The sequence below is a fragment of the Mugil cephalus genome, chromosome 1 (genome assembly GCF_022458985.1).
Source record: "Mugil cephalus isolate CIBA_MC_2020 chromosome 1, CIBA_Mcephalus_1.1, whole genome shotgun sequence".
NCBI classification, from domain to species: Eukaryota; Metazoa; Chordata; class Actinopteri; order Mugiliformes; family Mugilidae; genus Mugil; species Mugil cephalus.
The window spans coordinates 49,383,220-49,400,682 of NC_061770.1; the positions used below are offsets into that span (position 1 = coordinate 49,383,220).

Consider the following 17,463-nt stretch of genomic DNA (forward strand, 5'->3'; position numbering starts at 1 on the left):
TTTGATAATCTTTGACTTTGGCTACTAAAAAAACTGTTCTATACTGTTCTATACTATTTTAAGTCAGTGAGCTGCTGCGCACAGTTTTTACGTGATGTCAGATAATCTGAGCGCATGTGCAGTGATTGCTTTTATTTTGACATTTTCATATAGGAAGTTGAGAGATTCGTCCGCCCCACTTGACACAGGTGGGTCAGAGTGGGACAGAATTAGACAGAGTCGTGTGGAGACGCACTGATGCGTTTAAACACGAGAAACGCGGTATAGTTCGCTGGCTAAAAGTCAGTTTTGCGAAAATAAAATATTCATCCAACTCCGGTCATCATGAAGGAAGAGACAGCTGCGGTAAGTCAGCTTTGTATCCTTTAAATCAAATCAACTGTGCGCAACTACAAGCTACAAGATTTTAGTATGCATTCATTTAAAATTAGCTTTAGGCGCTGGAGACATATCGTAACACATTATTTATTTTCATTTATTAGGAGAATGCTGTGGAGTGGGACGAAAATGGGGAGAACACAGCACCAACAGAAGCTGCATCTTTGGAAAGAAGACCTGTGAGTACTTTTAAAGTGTCTCTGCGTTGGAAAATATGTATTTTTACACTTGTGTTTATTGTGTCTGTTTATCATTATCATCAAACAACAACAACAAGCCAATCATTCAGGTTGTGTGGGACGTTGTATTTCCCTGTACTGTTGTTTTTATGCTGGCATGTGTCTAAAGGCAAACAAACTGACTTGGTCAAACTCAGAATTTCATAATGTCAGATTTTGACCTCACCGCAAAGTATGTACTATCCATTAAAATATATAAACCCCAACATTAGGACTCCTATATGTTTCAGGAAATGTTGCCAATATGCTTTGCATAATGTAGTGTGCATATATTTTTTAAAATATTGGTTGTGCTACTTTTAAGCAACTCCACATAAATACAGTAAAACAATGAAAACCAAGCTATTATTCTGAAGGACCATTGTGTTAAGGAGAGCGTTGCCTGTGGAAATGTAAGGAATCAAAGAAGCAGCATGGTGATCAGTTTCAGTGTTTTGTTTTAATGTCTAATTCAATTTCCAATACTATACATTAGAAGCAGACCTGCACACCCGTATTGAGCCCTGATTGGAATTTTAGTACTTTTTATTTTGACCTTGCACACTCTTCTCGAAAAACATTTTTCATATCCAGCAAGTTTTTTTTCCTGTGTAACTTTAAAATCAAGTAGGACATGTGACATGTTATGAAAAATGAAAGCTTCTTAGTTCTTTCTTGCGTTTTCAGAGTATTGTGAAGATGCAAAATATGCTAAAAAGGGTTTCCCAGAGCCCTTTCCATACACGGTACATGGTGAGTGAACACACACAAACCACCACCGCGCAAAATCCAGGCCCTGATTCAGCCTTTCTCCCCTCCTTATTTTATTTTGACTTTTTCCCCCCGCCACAGACTCTTGTTTCGTCCACGTCTGAATCCAGTGGATCGTCTGCGAACGACTCCCAAAACAAACAGGTTAGCTTATTTTAAAGACACTTCAGGTTCTGTCGTTTAAACACACAGAATAAAAATGTTGAAAGTGACAGAGGAAGTCTTCGCATTTTTGTTTGCATTTCTTGTGCCAAGTGTCACGCGACATGGCTGAGAGATTCATGCATGAATGCCTGTCATGCGTGCCTGCATACATTTGTTGTTATTCCCTCTGTCGTTTGGTCCACAGGATAGTGAGTGGTCTTCAGATGTCGCAGACAACCATGGACAACACTTGGGACAGGTGAGAAAAAAAAAAATCAAAGAATTGAGACAAAGGAGAAAAGAAAACCTAGGATTTGTCTGATTTGCTCGACTGTAGGGAAGCTGTAGTAGGTAGATAGTGTTATGAACGAACCAGAGATTTAGTGCATTGACCAAATGCCAACGTGTCCTTAAGCATTTAACTGAACCCCGCCTTGCTCTTGGTGATCGGCACTGGTGTGTGAATGTGTGAACAAACAGGTAGATGTGACATTGCGCCCATCAATAGGCAGAAAAACGTCATATGAATAAAACCCTAAAAATAATTCACCTTTGCCACACAAATAGTTGAAACTGGTATTCATATTCTCGTCCTCAGAATGGCTTGGAGACGAAAGATAGGCCTCTTCTTTCTTCTGTGTCACAGGTAAATCCACGCCCTATCTCTTGTTTTGTTCTGTTGAAGTCTAACCACTCTGGCATTGTCATGTCTTCACAACTCAAAGGCGTGTTTGTGCGCAAAAAGATTGTCTGACTAGACTTTTCTATTAATGTGAGGCGGTGCATGTTCTCGTGTACTTATCATAAACAAATGGTTTAAGTAGATATGAAATAAAAACAAATTATAATGTTTTCCTCACATAATTTTAATCTGTGCTCTACCAGCCATTCAACATGCAGCATTTATGCAGTGTCACTGTCTCATACTTTCAGAACGGTATCCAAAACACTCTAGTATGTTTTTCATTGCTTGCTCAACATAGTCTGAGGAATGTGTCACTAAAAACACTCTAGGTCACTACCGCCACTTCCTCTTGTGTCTCATTTTAATTTCTTAGAAAATCAGAATGGATCTGGTTGTTTAGCCAGATTGAGCCCTTTTTATAACTATTACAAAGTATGTAAAGGGCATTCACAATATTACTGTAAGAGTTGTTCTTTCTGCACACATCCTAGTTGACCTTTTGGTTCTTCCATCAGGAATCGGGGAGCAAAGGTGACTCAATCGACAATGAGGGAAGGACAGCTTCAGATTTTATCTTCGTCCCTCCACCTGAATTTCAAAGCTCACCTCTCGTTCCTGACTCTGAAAAGAAGACTGTGGAAAATGGGGGCAACTATTCTGAACCTCACAACAACCCATTCCAGGCACGCAAGCATCAGCAAGACTTCTTGGGCCTGAACACAACTGCCAATGGTCATTTACATGACGTAGCCCTGAGTTCTCCAGACTTATTTGATAAGAACCCAGATCAAACGCAGAACCTCTTCCAAACCTTACAGTCCAAGAGCTCTGACCTCTTTAAACGCGACGTGGTGGATCCTTTCCAACCTGCTAAAGAAGAAGATCCATTCTCTGCTGCAAGTGCTAATGAGATGGACCTCCTTCACAAATCCCCCAATATTTTTGTGGATCCATTCAAATCTTCTTCAAACAACGAGGACCACCTGTTCCGGTCTCCAGAATCAACAGTGGAAAACCCATTTTACACTGGCCCACCCAAAGAAGCAGATGTGTTACCATCGGCTAAAAGTGATAATTCTGCTGAAAATAATTACCACCTTCGCTCATCTCCTAAGGAAATGTTCGATGTATTTTCATCCACACAAACAGTCGATCCATTCCCAAGCCCAATTACAAGGAATTTGTTCGAAGACGTCTCAAGCTTGGATGACCCATTTGGATCCACTCCCTCTAAGAAGTATGACCCCTTCCAGGATATTTCTAGTGGAACTTCAGACATTTTTCAACCACTTCCCTCAAAAACTGACAACTGGGATACAGGTGAGGCAACCCCCAGCATTGAGGCCTCTACACTGTTCCTCAACAGTCTGTCAGAAAAGAAGCTATCGATCTCAGATCTGTTGCAGAAAACCCCACCAAGACCGCCTCCTCCTGTCCTTCCAAAGTCTTTCCTCAAGCCACAAGAGATTGTCTTGACTACTCCTCAGGGAACCAAACATGGCATTCTTCAGCCGACTCCCTTTACTGAGGCCAGGATCATGTCTCCAATGCCCAACGAGTCTCCAACTGAAATGACTCATGTACGTAACATTTGATGGAAAAGTGGGCACTGTTGAGGGTCCTTCTATATTGTATAATTCAACTTGTTCACAAAATCTGACTCTGATGAATTATAATTTACAGGTGCAGACTTTCAAACGCCCACCAAAGCCACTTCCTCGAACTAGAGTAAGGTCAAAGCCTCCCAGGCCAGAAAAGCCTCTAAAACCAGACAGGCCTCCACAGCCAGTAGTCCCTGTAGGTCTAAAACTTGAATACAATATCAAACCGCTACCTGCTTGTTACTGATTTCCTCTTTGCTACCGTATATGCTATGTTTTTAATTCTCTCGTTTGTCTAATCTGGATGGTGTTTAGAGTGAACCTAAGCCAGATGCACCAGAAACGTTTCCTAAACCTGTCTTAAGTCCTCTCCCAAACCCAGTCATTCAGCACAAACCAAAAACTCAGGTATGCATATTGTTTATATTGGATCTAATTAACATTAACAGTTCTTATTGCACTACCTAATTACTTTAATGTTCATGCGTGAAAAGTGCATGCAGTTTTTCTTCTTACACGTTTTCTCCCCCACAGGAAAATAAACAAGTGGATCCAGAGGACTTTGCTGTCTTCGAGGATGTTCTGCTCATTGGAAACGTATGTTTAATTGATATATATTGGTAATGTGATGTTGAGTCGAATAAATAATGTGAAAATTGTTTCATTATTGCCTTTGAGAGCATTTAAAAAAGGACAAACCCTACATGATTTCACAGGTGCAGTCCTGAAGCTTAGTGTGGGTTGTATTGTGGTAGTGCTTGACACCCTCCTACTCCTGCCTCATTCAAAATGGTCAAATAGATGGCGTTGATACAAGCAAGTTACATTTAGGCAGGCAGCATGCATCTTATAAAGGTCCTCAGCTGTCACTTAAAGTGGCCACACCTTAAATTATGTACTTTTGAGTCTTTAGGTCAGTTTAGCTACGTGTACTTGGACATTTTAATGTGAGGGACTATGGGGATTGACTCACCTCTGGAACCCACCTTAATTCAACATTTAGGACTTCCTTGTTGGCTTAATTTTTCAGCCCACTTTTTGGTCATTACTAGGAGTTTAAAATGCAATATGATAAGAATTACCAAGGCAATGAAATTGTTTAAATCAAGCAGTTTCTTCTCAGTGGTAACATCAACAGCTCGTCAGTCATTACATTTCAACATATGTGCCATGCAGGATAAAACTTTTAAAGTCTGACAACAGAAGAATTAAAGGTTTCCTACATGTCCTGCAATGTCAAACACATTGTATGCTGGGATCACCATGTGAATATATAGATGTGTCAATAAAATTTTTTTCCAAAATCTTCAAATAGGAGCAGTGTGTGGAAGACTGGCCTGAAGACAGTCCTGAAGTTAACCCTGACTTCAAACCAGTAAGAAAACCATACAATTTAGCTTTCTATGTTTGGCATATATTACACCAATGCTCTCTATGGGGAAATTCACATTTTTATGTGTTATGTGTTTGTTTTTTTTTCTTCAAGTCTGGAAAATTTAAACTACGGAGAGAGTCGATGAAGGTCAGAAACGATTCATGTTTCTAGCATTGTTCCCTTTTAAGCAGACAATGATGATAACAACACAAGCCTTTCTTATAGGTAAAGACGGATTCTGATGGGGGAAGTGGTGAAGACCAGGATGGCACCGGGAATTATGACAAGGTATTTTCTGTCATTTTGAGCACATCATGACTCTGGTGGTCATCAGTATATATTGTCTTTCATGCGCTTTCAACTAAAGTGTTAACATTTATTACAGAAAAGGGACAAGAAATTCAGAATGTCCCTGATCTCCAGACGAGGTTCAAAGGTAAATTAAGTAATGCAACAGAACCGCTTTGTTGGTGTGTCTGCATGATGGTTTATTGTGTTTTTGATTATTATTATTTTTTTTAGGACAAGTTTCCTGATGACGCAAAGGAAAGGAAGAACAGTACACTGCCTCGTAAATCATCAAAGGTAACATTCAGGGCTCCAGAACAAATACAATTAAGTAGAGTAAAAAAAGATTCCCATTTGTGTGACAAACTCAAAGGTTCAAGCATCATTCTGTCAAGTTTCCAGTATGGTTTAAACACCAACATCTTTGGGTAAAGATCATGTTAAAATTAGTGCTGTAGAACGATTAACATTTTTAATCAGATTTCGATTAATCGCAATTAAATATCTTTCATTTTTAATCCATATTAATCGCATTTCATTTTGTATGAGCAAAGAGACTGAAGAAATAAGGGACTATACAGTGGGGGAAATAAGTATTTGATCCCCTGCTGAATTTGTAAGTTTGCCCACTTCCATAGAAATGATCAGACTCTGGTTTTTATGGTTGTTTACTGGTTATGGGTATAGACAGAATATCAATCAAAAATGCATAAAAACACACAATCTAAAAGTTATAAATTGTTATGTATTTTATTAAGGGAAATAAGTATTTGATCCCCAACAATTCACTTAGAATTCAGGCTCCTACAGATTGGCTGGTGCGCATGTGGCACACAGCTGTGCTCAGTCAACTAATTACCAATACTCCTGATCTTAACTCGTCATGTATATAAAGCACACCTGCTCTAAGAATCAGTTTCTTACATTCCAACTTCTACAGCACCATGGGCAAGACCAAAGAGCTGTCAAAAGATGTCAGGGACAAGATTGTAGACCTGCACAAGGCTGGTATAGGTTACAAAACCATCAGCAAAAGGCTTGGTGAGAAGGTGACAACTATTGGTGCCATTATTCGCAAGTGGAAGACCCATAAAAGGACCATCAACTGTCCTCGGTCTGGAGCTCCCCGCAAAAATCTCGCCTCATGGAGTGAGGATGATGATGAGAAAGGTGAGGGAGCAGCCTAAAACAACACGGCAGGAGCTTGTTAATGATCTGGAAGCAGTTGGGACCTCCGTCACCAAGAAAACAGTTGGCAACACACTGCGCCGTTATGGATTGAACTCTTGCAGTGCCCGCAAGGTCCCCCTGCTCAAGAAGGCACATGTACAGGCCCGCCTTAAGTTTGCCAGTGAACATCTAAATGACTCAGAGAAGGCTTGGGAGAAAGTGCTGTGGTCTGACGAAACCAAAGTTGAGCTATTTGGCATTAACTCGACCCGCCGTGTTTGGAGGATGAAAAAACGTGAGTATGACCCAAAGAACACCATACCCACGGTTAAGCATGGAGGTGGAAACATCATGTTTTGGGGCTGTTTTTCAGCAAAGGTACAGGGAAACTTCACCGCATTATGGGGCCAATGAATGCAGCCATGTACTGTAACATCTTGGACAAAAACCTTCTTTCCTCAGCAAGAACACTGAAGATGCCTCGTGGGTGGGTTTTCCAACATGACAATGACCCAAAAAATACTGCCAGGACAACAAAGGAGTGGCTCAAGAAGAAGCATATTAAGGTCATGGAGTGGCCTAGTCAGTCTCCAGACCTTAACCCGATCGAAAACCTGTGGAGGGAGCTGAAGCTCCGAGTTTCCAAGAGGCAGCCAAGAAACTTGAAGGATTTAGAGACTGTCTGTAAAGATGAATGGGCCAAAATCCCTCCTGCGCTGTGTGCAAACCTGGTGACCAACTACAAGAAACGTCTCATCGCTGTGCTTGCCAACAAAGGTTTCTCTACAAAGTACTGACTTGTGTTGTGCTTGGGGATCAAATACTTATTTCCCTTAATAAAATACATAACAATTTATAACTTTTAGATTGTGTGTTTTTTATGCATTTTCGACTGATATTCTGTCTATACCCATAACCAGTAAACAACCATAAAAACCAGAGTCTGATCATTTCTGTGGAAGTGGGCAAACTTACAAATTCAGCAGGGGATCAAATACTTATTTCCCCCACTGTATATGCACTTAAAGATCTTCAACAATTAAAAAAAACAAATGTGTCTCTGTATTAATGTGGCACTATTACTCTTCTTTAACAGTTACTAAGACAAACTAACTCGTTGAAGAGAGCTGACCGCTTTTTATTTACAATGTTACTGCAACTGAGGACAGTCACTCACACAGAACAGTGGTGGCAGGAGTCGACAGATATTTGTAAGCCAGAATTGCCAGCTTGTCTTTGCCTTGGTTTGTACCAAGCTGGGCGATGTGTTAGCCGAAGTGCTAGCAGAATCCCTGACTAATGTATACTTCACGTTAATGCGGTATTTTAGTTAAAGTTAGTCAGTTATACATCTTCACCGACATTCATGACAGAAATTTTAACGGTTGAAATCTAGTTAAACATCATTGTCACGTTCCCTGCAAATATCCGGTGCTCTAAAAAAAAACAGAAGTCCTATTCTCAAAATAAATTATCTGGTTGAGAAATCTGCCCTTTGTTTTCTCCAAATAATGATACATGAATCTTATCGCAAGAAAACCAGCTATGTTATCTCCAGACAACCAAAATAACTCGTGATCAGAACTGGATTTGTAACAACTGCTTCTTTTTTTAAAGTCAAGTAAACAGAAGAACGTGCCTCCGTTCAATAAAGACAAGTCAATGATGTGTTAATGTGAAAAACAACAGTGCTCTGTTCAATAGCAAGGCTTGTTTTTTCAGGATTATATGTCGGACACCCACACGTCTGCAGGAGATGCTGAGACGGACTGGAGCGACTACAAAGTATGTCTTTTTTAACAGTCTTGTTTCTGAACGTCATTCATAAATCACATTAACAATCCCCTCTTCTGTCACCAGAAGAAACCTCTGAAGACCAAAGTCAATCAGTTGCTTCGCAGAGCATCGGTTAATTCCTATATGGCCGAGGGAAAGTCCACGAATGGACATTTAAGTCAAGATTCAAATGTAGGTTAAAATTCTGATCTCGATCCATCTTCCATTGTAGTCAGTCATGCAAGCCGACACATACCATTATGCCTGAGGTATTTCAGCACTGATGGTCTTTTGTCTGTGACAGGAGGATAACATCAGTAAGAAAAGCGGAGGCAAGAAAAAGTCCCTCATACGGCGATGGTCAGAGGTAACGTACCAAATATATGTGGGTCCTCCGCTCTGTTATTTTGTTAGAAATAAATATTGCTTTTAATGGTATTTATGTCACATTATGGTATTTATGTTACATTATGTCAAAATGTAACTAGCTGACCTGAATAACACTTTAGTACATTAGTTTGGCCTTGAGCCTGATTTCTAATTCCCGTCAGAGGGACTTTTATCAACAATGATGATGACCACCACCACCTCCATGTTCCCACTTTACCTCGCAACATGATGAAACTATGACTCTATTCAGCGACCCCTACTGGCAGAAATGACATGCTGTTTGAAGGGAAGAGCTAATTTTGTGCAATAGTTCCCTTGTGTGATGCTTGGTGTGTTACAGGGGACAGTGTTGGATAAAGGAAGAGCTGAAGAGGAGGAAGGATGGGAAGACCAGCATGAAGAGGTTGATACAATGAATTAGTTTACTTTTGTTTACTATTCTCATGTTAATGAAGTAAACCAAGCCTACTACAACAGCCTGTTTATACTCAACTCTGCATTCATTTACGTGGTCTTATTTATTCTCTCCTCAGAAGAGTAAAAAGAAGATGAAAATCAAGTTTGTGCCGCATAGAGGATTTGCTATCACCATGGAAAAAGTATTTGACGACTTCAGTATTTATATTTTAAATACCACTGCTTTGTAAATTAAAATCTTCACTTATCACTTTTCAATACTTATCAATGCTTTTCTATCCAGACAAAGGATGAACCAAAAGGAGCACACGGATACACGCCTCGCAAAGGCTCGGAGGTATGTCGGCCATGAATCAGGTGCTCCTTGCTCGTACGCTGTGTCTGAAGATGTCTGAGTAGTGTGTAATGCCTGGAATGTTTTTTCCTTAGGAGGAATCACCTGATGAAATATTGGGTGCACATGGCTACACACCGCACAAGAAGGCCGAGGTAGCTGTTAGCTTCTGCAGACTACACCATGTAATATGCTGGAGTGTTTATGACTTCTTTTTCTGTGTATAACAAAATGTATTGAAATCATTCATAGGAATATGCTTTTGAGGACATTGATGAGATAAAAGCCCGGAGTCTTCAGTCAACTAGTGAGGTAGTATTTTTATTATTATTACCATTATTCTGCTGTTGGTGTTTCTTTCCAACAATAATGGTTTTGAATTTGTTGCTCAGGCTGCCTTCACGGATGACGAGCTCTTACGGAAAACAATCCAAAGACTAGATGAAGATTCTTACGACTGCAAACCTGTAACTTTATTTCTTTTAATCTTCAGTCTTTCATTAGTTGTTTTATTATTTGTTTGGGTTAATATGTGTTTTTTTTCTTTCATCAATAGAAGAAATCAATAAAGACCAAACTGTCACGTTTGAGCCGTCGAAGTTCAAAGGTAGGTACGGCTTCCTGTGAAACGTCTGGCGGTATCATGGCGAGGGGTGAAACGAACACCTTTAATTCATCAAACCTGTCTATTGTTTTTATTTAGGAGAACGAGCCAGATGAATCCAATCTCCAGAAAAAGAAGAGCAGCTTCTCAGCAGACGACTTGGACAATGAAGAACTAAACGGCATGGAGGACTGCAAACCGGTATTTATAGTGTTTTGCAACAGTGGTAGTAGTCACTGGTATTAATACTTGGTCGTAACATAATATAATTCAACAAAAAGAACAACAGACCTTTAATGGCAAAGTTACCAAGGAGAAACACACGCCTATGTTGTGTTCCAGTGAGTGGTCTCAATGCAATTACAATTACAACACACACATTACAGTCATACGTGGTCTGATACAACTGTTGTTATCCCTAACCCTAATCCTGACAGGAGAAGTAAATAACATTGAGCATCTTGTGGTTATACAATGTTCTGCTGAGAAACTTTTGGAACCAGGTATTAATGTGGATGTTACTTCAGTCTGGTCTAGGCTATCCGCTTGCAAGTGACCAGGTTTATGTACGTGTGTTCAGATCTGGCATTAACATGCGGCTCCAGATCTGATCTCAGCTTGGTCCTCTTTTCATATAAACACTGACACGGGGCGCTGCAGAATATTGTGTGTCTGCTGTCTAGAATGGTTCCTACAGCTGCTCCAGAATTGAGAACGGTGACTTTTTATGTGCATGCATTATGACTTACTGATCTCCGCCCTGATGGTAGTTACACTGGCACAGATCATAACTCCAACCATGGGAGTTTCCAAGACACCGGTGATTGAGGCTATAATTAACTGCACACAGATCCTCATACATCAACATGACACTTGTGTACTCATATTAAATACTTGCATTTGTGATCTCTTACATAGATTTATATATTAATTAGTTACTTAACAGCTGTGGAGTGCAGCTCAGGATGCGTCCTGGTGGTGTTCACACCAGTCTTTTACATGATTGGATCTCAATCTAAGGTCTGAACAAGCTCCATATGTTAAAAAAGTTCTGCATCAACTGTTTCAGGGGCATGTGAATACATATATGTTGTCAGATCATTTTCCTTTAAAGTTGGAATTAAAATGATTTCCGTGGGATTGGAAAGATATGGTCCACAAGAACAGAGTCAGTTTGTTTGCTTTCGATTTTATTCCATTGCACATGCTTTACAATCTATTTTGTTTTTCTCCTTCAGAAAAATTTCAGGCACAAAGCTCCTCTTCCAGTACCACGCAAAACCAAGATGGCAAATGGACAGGAAGAACCAGTTGGATTCAGACACCATGCAGCTCAGCATGCATCAAATGTAGGTTTAGTCATGGTTTAATGCTCAAACATCAGTGTAACACACTGTCACATTGTTTCAATTAATTGGTTTTTGGCAGGACACGTTTCATGAGGATGATATAAAAGGAAAAGACTTCCCAGATTATGAAGATGCATATGACAGTGAAGAAGATGAAGAGGATTCCTGCAAACCGGTACTCATTCCAGTTGCATGATCTTTACGTACTTCACTGCTAGGCATCGATAAGAGTTTAATGATACCAATGCCATTATCGGTTCTGCTTATCGATCCAATTCTTTAACGATTCTCAAGAGCTTGTGCAAGAAAACAAATGGGAAACTGGTGACTGGATCCTCACTATCACTTGACCAGAGACTGTTGAACACATACCACTTGGTATTTAATGCCGTGCATCACTGACAAATGCTTCAGCATGTTGTTGATGTTGACAGCCTTGTTTGAAATTACAGTGCGGCATAAGTTGCACGTTGTACTGTTACGGTCCCTTCTGAAGAAGTGAAGCCACTTTGGACCGTTTCACGTGAGCGTCACGTGATGTAAATGACGTGCTTTGTTGTAAAGATTCTTCTTCTGTTTAATGGCAGCTGGCAAACAACTTTTCATTATCGCCACCATCTGGCCTGCAACGTAAAGATTTGGCACGAAAGGAATCGATAAGGGGAATTGACTATTCACTGCTTTGTTTGGACTAATATATCTCAAGCTTTTTTTTTTTTCAACAGAAAAAGTTGTCAAAGCTCAAAGGCCGCAAAAAACACAAGGCTAAAGTGAGTACTGACTTATTTCTCATGACGAGCGGGGATACTCTCGGATTGTTTTCTCTGTGTATTCACGGTGTCTTTGTCTTGCCAGAGTAAAGCCATGTATGCAGAGGGTGAAGATCCACCAGGAGCCACATCCAGTGACTTCCTGTCAGAGGCAGCTCAGGTAAGTTCAGAACGAGTTTACTTTGCATGCCCAGTGGCTGTATGTGTGAATGTGCGTGTGTGTGTGTGTATATATATATATATGAATGACAGAGGGAATTTGCACGTTGACAATGTTCAATGTTCAGAGGAGACTGTAGAATGAAGCCAGAGGCACAGGGAGAACATGCAAAGGCCTGAGTCGGCCGGTGCGCTTGAACCCAAAACCCACTTGCTGTGAGGCATCAGTGCTAACCACCACGCCACTGTCGAAAATCCAGGTTCAGAAATCATGTGTGAAGAAGGCTTTAGATTCCTTAGACACTGATTGTAGTTAAACATCTCTTTGATCCTTAGATTAAATCATAAGACTGTAGTTACCTGATCTGCAACTCTTCCTCCGCCTTTAGGTATTAGGGACATGTTTGTGGTGTACCAACACACGACGATAACAACATATTTTTAGTTTCAAATTTCCACTGACTGAATTGAGCTTCATGGACAGTCTTTGATCAGATGAGTTGAGGTGAATAATGTGCTATGAGCGTTCTGTATTCATTTCACTGACTAATACGCAGGATTAAATAATTTCACCTGAACAATTTGTCCTGTCACTGTTTACACAGCTAGAGAAACAGGCGGAGATGATGAAATGTTTTTTTCCACCGCTGGTTTTGTTATCTCAGAAACATTCCTTTGACTTGTGACTGGACCAGTTGGGCTGGATAGCGTCTCCGCTGACAAACCCAGCAGCTATGACCTAGAAAAAGCTTAACGCATACCGAGGCTTAACTTTGATGACTGATCTGTGTGAATGCATTAGTAAAGTATGTGGCACATGACGATGATGCATGCTCTGGTTTGTTTGTACCTCAGGCGGAGTGGCTTGCTGCTCAAATGGATGAACAAGCACTAGAAGGTCTGGAAGATGAGGAAGAAGAAGGGGTCAGTTTCTTTGGACGCTGATTATGCAGAAACTGCATAATACTGTATCACAGTTTCATTTGGGATTCATGTGTGAACCATTTCCTTTTCCACAGGACACTGACAGTTTGATGGAGTGGTGGTACACAGTGGAGCGTAAGTCCAAATCAGATAAACAGAGAAAGAGAAATAGAATGCATGGCCCCTGAATCTCATTCAAACCTGTCGCTTGATTGTGTTTCAGAATGGGATGAAGTGCCATCGGACGAGGAGAACAAACAGGACGAGTCAAAGTACGTCTATTTATTGTCTATTGTTACACCAGAATAAGATCAGTCCTCAGTCAGAACACACTGGTCTGATGGGAAGGACTATTCAGTCAGATTCAGGAGGTTGGTGGAAGGTCATTTGCTCAATATGGGGTAAACATCAAGTGACGTGACCTGAAATCAATGTGGGCAGTGTCGTGGAAAAAAATGTTTGTTTGTTTTTTTTTTCACTGGTCATCTGCTTCTACTGAATGAATTCAGCGTTGTCAGTAAATATGGGGAATAAACTTAAGTTAGATTTATTGTCAGGAATCAACGCCCCACTGTCAGTGGGCAGAACCATTTCATCACCAAGGTTTTATTATGATGTTTTAGAGGCATGTGAACATACAGTGGTGTGAAAAAGTGTTGCCGCCTTCCTGATTTCTTATTTTTGTGCATGTTTGTCACACCTAAATCTTTCAGATCATCAAAACAAATTTAAAGATACATGCCCCTGTGTGAAAAAGTGATTGCCTCCCTATTAAAACATAGAATAATTGTGGTTTATCACACCTGAGTTTAATTTCTTTAGCCACACCCTGCCACACCTGTTTTCCAATGTGTGTGTCCTATTACATCTGGAGTAAAAGTAACAGCATTTCAGAAAAAGAACATGATATCAACAGTAAAATCTGGTGGTGATAGTGTGATGGTCTGGGGCTGTTTTGCTGCTTCAGGACCTGGAAGACTTGCTCTGACAAATGCAACAATGAATTCTGCTTCCACCAAAAAATCCTGAAGGAGAATGTCCAGCCATCTGTTGGTGACCTCAAGCAGCAGGACAATGGTCCAAAACACACCAGAAAGTCCACCTCTGAATGGCTGAAGAAAAACTAAATGAAGACTTTGGAGTGGCCTAGTCAAAGTCCTGACCTGAATCCTATTGAGATGTTGTGACGTGATCTTAAAGAGAAAACCCTACAATGTGGCTGAATTACAACAATTCTACAAAGATGAGTGGGTCAAAATCGATTCACAGCCCTGTAGAAGACTCATTGCAAATTGATGCTAAGGGTGGCCCAACTGGTTATTAGGTTTAGGGGGCACATTTTGTATTTACTGTTTTCTTTGAGTAATATTTAAATTTGTTTGATGACTTGAAACATTTAGGTGTGACAAATATGCAAAAAACAAAACAAAAAAACAAGAACTTAGGAAGGAGGCAACACTTTTTCACACCACTGTATGTAGCTAATCAGACTATTTCAACCAGTGTCCATTAAAACAGCTGAGGATTTAGTTAGATTGAAGAAATCCATGTATCCATGTGTCCATGTAGGCAATCAGTGATTGCCATGAAACAGTTACAGTAGTTTTAATGTAATACTGGATAAATAAGAATACTCAAAGTTTGCTGAATAGACAAACAGGGCTACAATGGGTGTTGCAAAAATGGGTTCAACCTTACTATCCACTACTTATTATAACCAGATGTATTATTAGATTTACTACTCAAGCTCTACTGTGTAAAATGGGCTTCTTTTGTATCACTCTGTACTATACTTACCTTTCTCTGGCTCCCGTTAAAAACCCAGGTCATTCTCCATCTTGGCGAACAAGGTTCACCACGGCCTGCGCCTCTTCAACAAGGTCTTCACCGAACGAGCTGAGGTCCTCTGGCAGTCCATCATTACACTGCACGCCATCGCCGACGACATCAGCAACTTCCACCAGAAAGCCAAGATTGCCGGCATTACTGGCGGCACCACCACAGCCGTGGGCGGGGTGACGGCCATCGCTGGCTTAGCTCTGGCTCCCTTTACCTTCGGTGCCTCTCTGGTAATTACAGCTGTGGGTGTGGGTGTGGCAACAGCTGGGGGTATCACCTCTGCCTCTGCAGCCATCTCGGATAATGTTAACAACATGCAAGACCGGAAGAAGGTAAGCTGAGAGTTATAGTGCATACTACCAGTCAAATGTTCGGACACACCTTTTCATTGGATTGAATGAAAAGGTGTGTCCGAACTTTTGATTGGTAGTGTGTTCAGTGGTTTTAACTGTCTGCTGACTTTCTCCATGTTTAACCCAACTCTGTGTTCCTTTCATCTCCTTCCTGAGGTGGAGGAAGTACTGCAAGAGTATGAGACTCACCTGCTGGGCATCGGGAAGATCCTCCACTTCATCAATCAGGGTGTCTACAAACTGCGTGGCCACCCATTCCTCAGGTCTGGCACCCAACATTACTCAGAGGACTGGGAGATCCGGAGGGCCGTGCAGATGATCAGCTTAGTTGACTCGCCTATCATGAGAGCGACGGAGATTACAGACAATGCGGTTGTCTCGCTGCAAGGACTCTTCAAAGGCATGGACAAGTACTTCATCAAGGACTCCAGGGAGCTGAAGAAAGGCTGCAAGAAAGAAATAGTGGGGGAGATAAAAGAAGTGGCAACTGTGCTCAATGATACCATAGTGGAGCTTAACACCATCAGAGAGGAACTTCAGGACGCAACTGGGAACGTGTGAGCAACGTCCTGCAAGAACACCAAAGGTCTCCACTGCCCTCTTCTGGATAAATGAAGGAACTGTTGGTTAGTTGCTGACTTGCTAGTTAAGGAGGCAATATCAGATATTACGCTTTTATTTTAGCATAGTTTACAACCCACAGAATTACAATCATTTGTGTATTTGATTTAAGATGTTTACTGACCACAACAGGGACTGGTCACAATAACACAGACCCTGTTCTTTGTGCACTGTTTTCTGGTTTAATGAGTTTCCATTACAGGGTGAATCAGAATGTTTCTTTCTGTCACAGATGGTGTAATTTAAACGTATTAACACTTAAGTCATATGATAAAATCACAAATTTCACGATTTACAAAAATATATGTTGTATTGTCCCAAATAGTCAAATGAACTGATGTTGCTGTAGTGAGTTCAACAATCAAATTAATATATTAAAAATGTATTTATTTTTTAATCACTGTTTGGTTATCCGGCAGGAAAAAAACAAAAAAAAAAAAAAAAAAACTGTCTAAGAATGATCTGTGGAAGAATCAGCTTTTTGTCTGTATCAAAATAACGCAGCTTTTTTGTTGTGGGTGTATGGGTCAAATATTATAGAAAGTCCTATGCGTCATGTATTTTGTGCTTGTGGTTAATTTTAGTATCATTCAGAATTCATTTTATTGTCCTTCGCGTATTTGTGAGACAGAACCTACTGTATCATGTAGTTCTGTGTGTGCATAGCCTACGTGTAGATATGGCAGATGTTTTAACCTGTACGTTACTGTTGTCTTGTGATTCTCAGAAGATTATTTTAACTTGCATGAAATGCACCTGTATAGATTTTCATATACTCTATTTTAGTATATTCAAAAAATGCTAATACAACTCTTAACGTGAATAAAGAATGTTTGATAATGTGAATATGTGTCTAGGGCAACATTCTAACAACTCAACCCTGTGTATGTGATGGCCATTTTATTTATTTATTTTTTATTTAAGCTTTATTTAATCAGAAAATAATCCTACTGAGATTCAGAATCTCTTTTGCAAGGGGTTTCCTGGCCAAGAAAGCAGCATAATAGGTCAACATACAGTACACAATAGAAAAAAAAAGTTAAAACAGTAACTGTAATTTACACCAGGACGAGGGTGCAAATACTTTAAAGGCACTTTCACCAAAGACAGTCTGTGTGCGAGGAGTGGCATACATTATCTGTCTATCAAGCTGAAGACTACAGCTTCTCGAGGTGACTCTGGGAATCAAAAGAGTACATAAATAAGGAGAAGACCAACCAACACTCTCATATAAGCTGCAGTGATTAGGACGGAAACCAGAATCCGTTATAAATCCTTATGTTGCATGATACGCTGA

At 40.3% G+C, this 17,463-nt stretch overlaps 1 protein-coding gene across 2 annotated transcripts; it reads left to right on the forward strand.

Moving 5' to 3' along the window:
• The first annotated feature begins 201 nt into the window (after positions 1–201).
• si:cabz01007807.1 lies at positions 202–17,012 on the forward strand. Of its 2 annotated transcripts, XM_047571674.1 has the most exons (35): positions 202–345; positions 483–557; positions 1,284–1,349; positions 1,449–1,511; positions 1,717–1,770; positions 2,110–2,157; positions 2,712–3,776; positions 3,880–3,993; positions 4,113–4,205; positions 4,332–4,394; positions 5,113–5,172; positions 5,284–5,319; positions 5,398–5,460; positions 5,558–5,608; positions 5,695–5,757; positions 8,353–8,415; positions 8,491–8,598; positions 8,711–8,773; positions 9,137–9,199; positions 9,330–9,395; positions 9,497–9,550; positions 9,643–9,702; positions 9,800–9,859; positions 9,940–10,014; positions 10,104–10,154; positions 10,251–10,352; positions 11,390–11,500; positions 11,580–11,675; positions 12,226–12,270; positions 12,356–12,430; positions 13,285–13,353; positions 13,449–13,488; positions 13,577–13,625; positions 15,179–15,524; positions 15,702–17,012. In XM_047571674.1, the coding sequence occupies exons 1-35, from the start codon at positions 325–327 to the stop codon at positions 16,104–16,106; spliced, it is 3,936 nt and encodes a 1,311-aa protein (XP_047427630.1). In that variant the 5' UTR covers positions 202–324; the 3' UTR covers positions 16,107–17,012. The 2 variants fall into 2 exon arrangements, with proteins under 2 accessions (XP_047427630.1, XP_047433370.1); XM_047577414.1 differs by lacking the exons at positions 11,390–11,500; positions 11,580–11,675.
• The last annotated feature ends 451 nt before the right edge of the window (positions 17,013–17,463 follow it).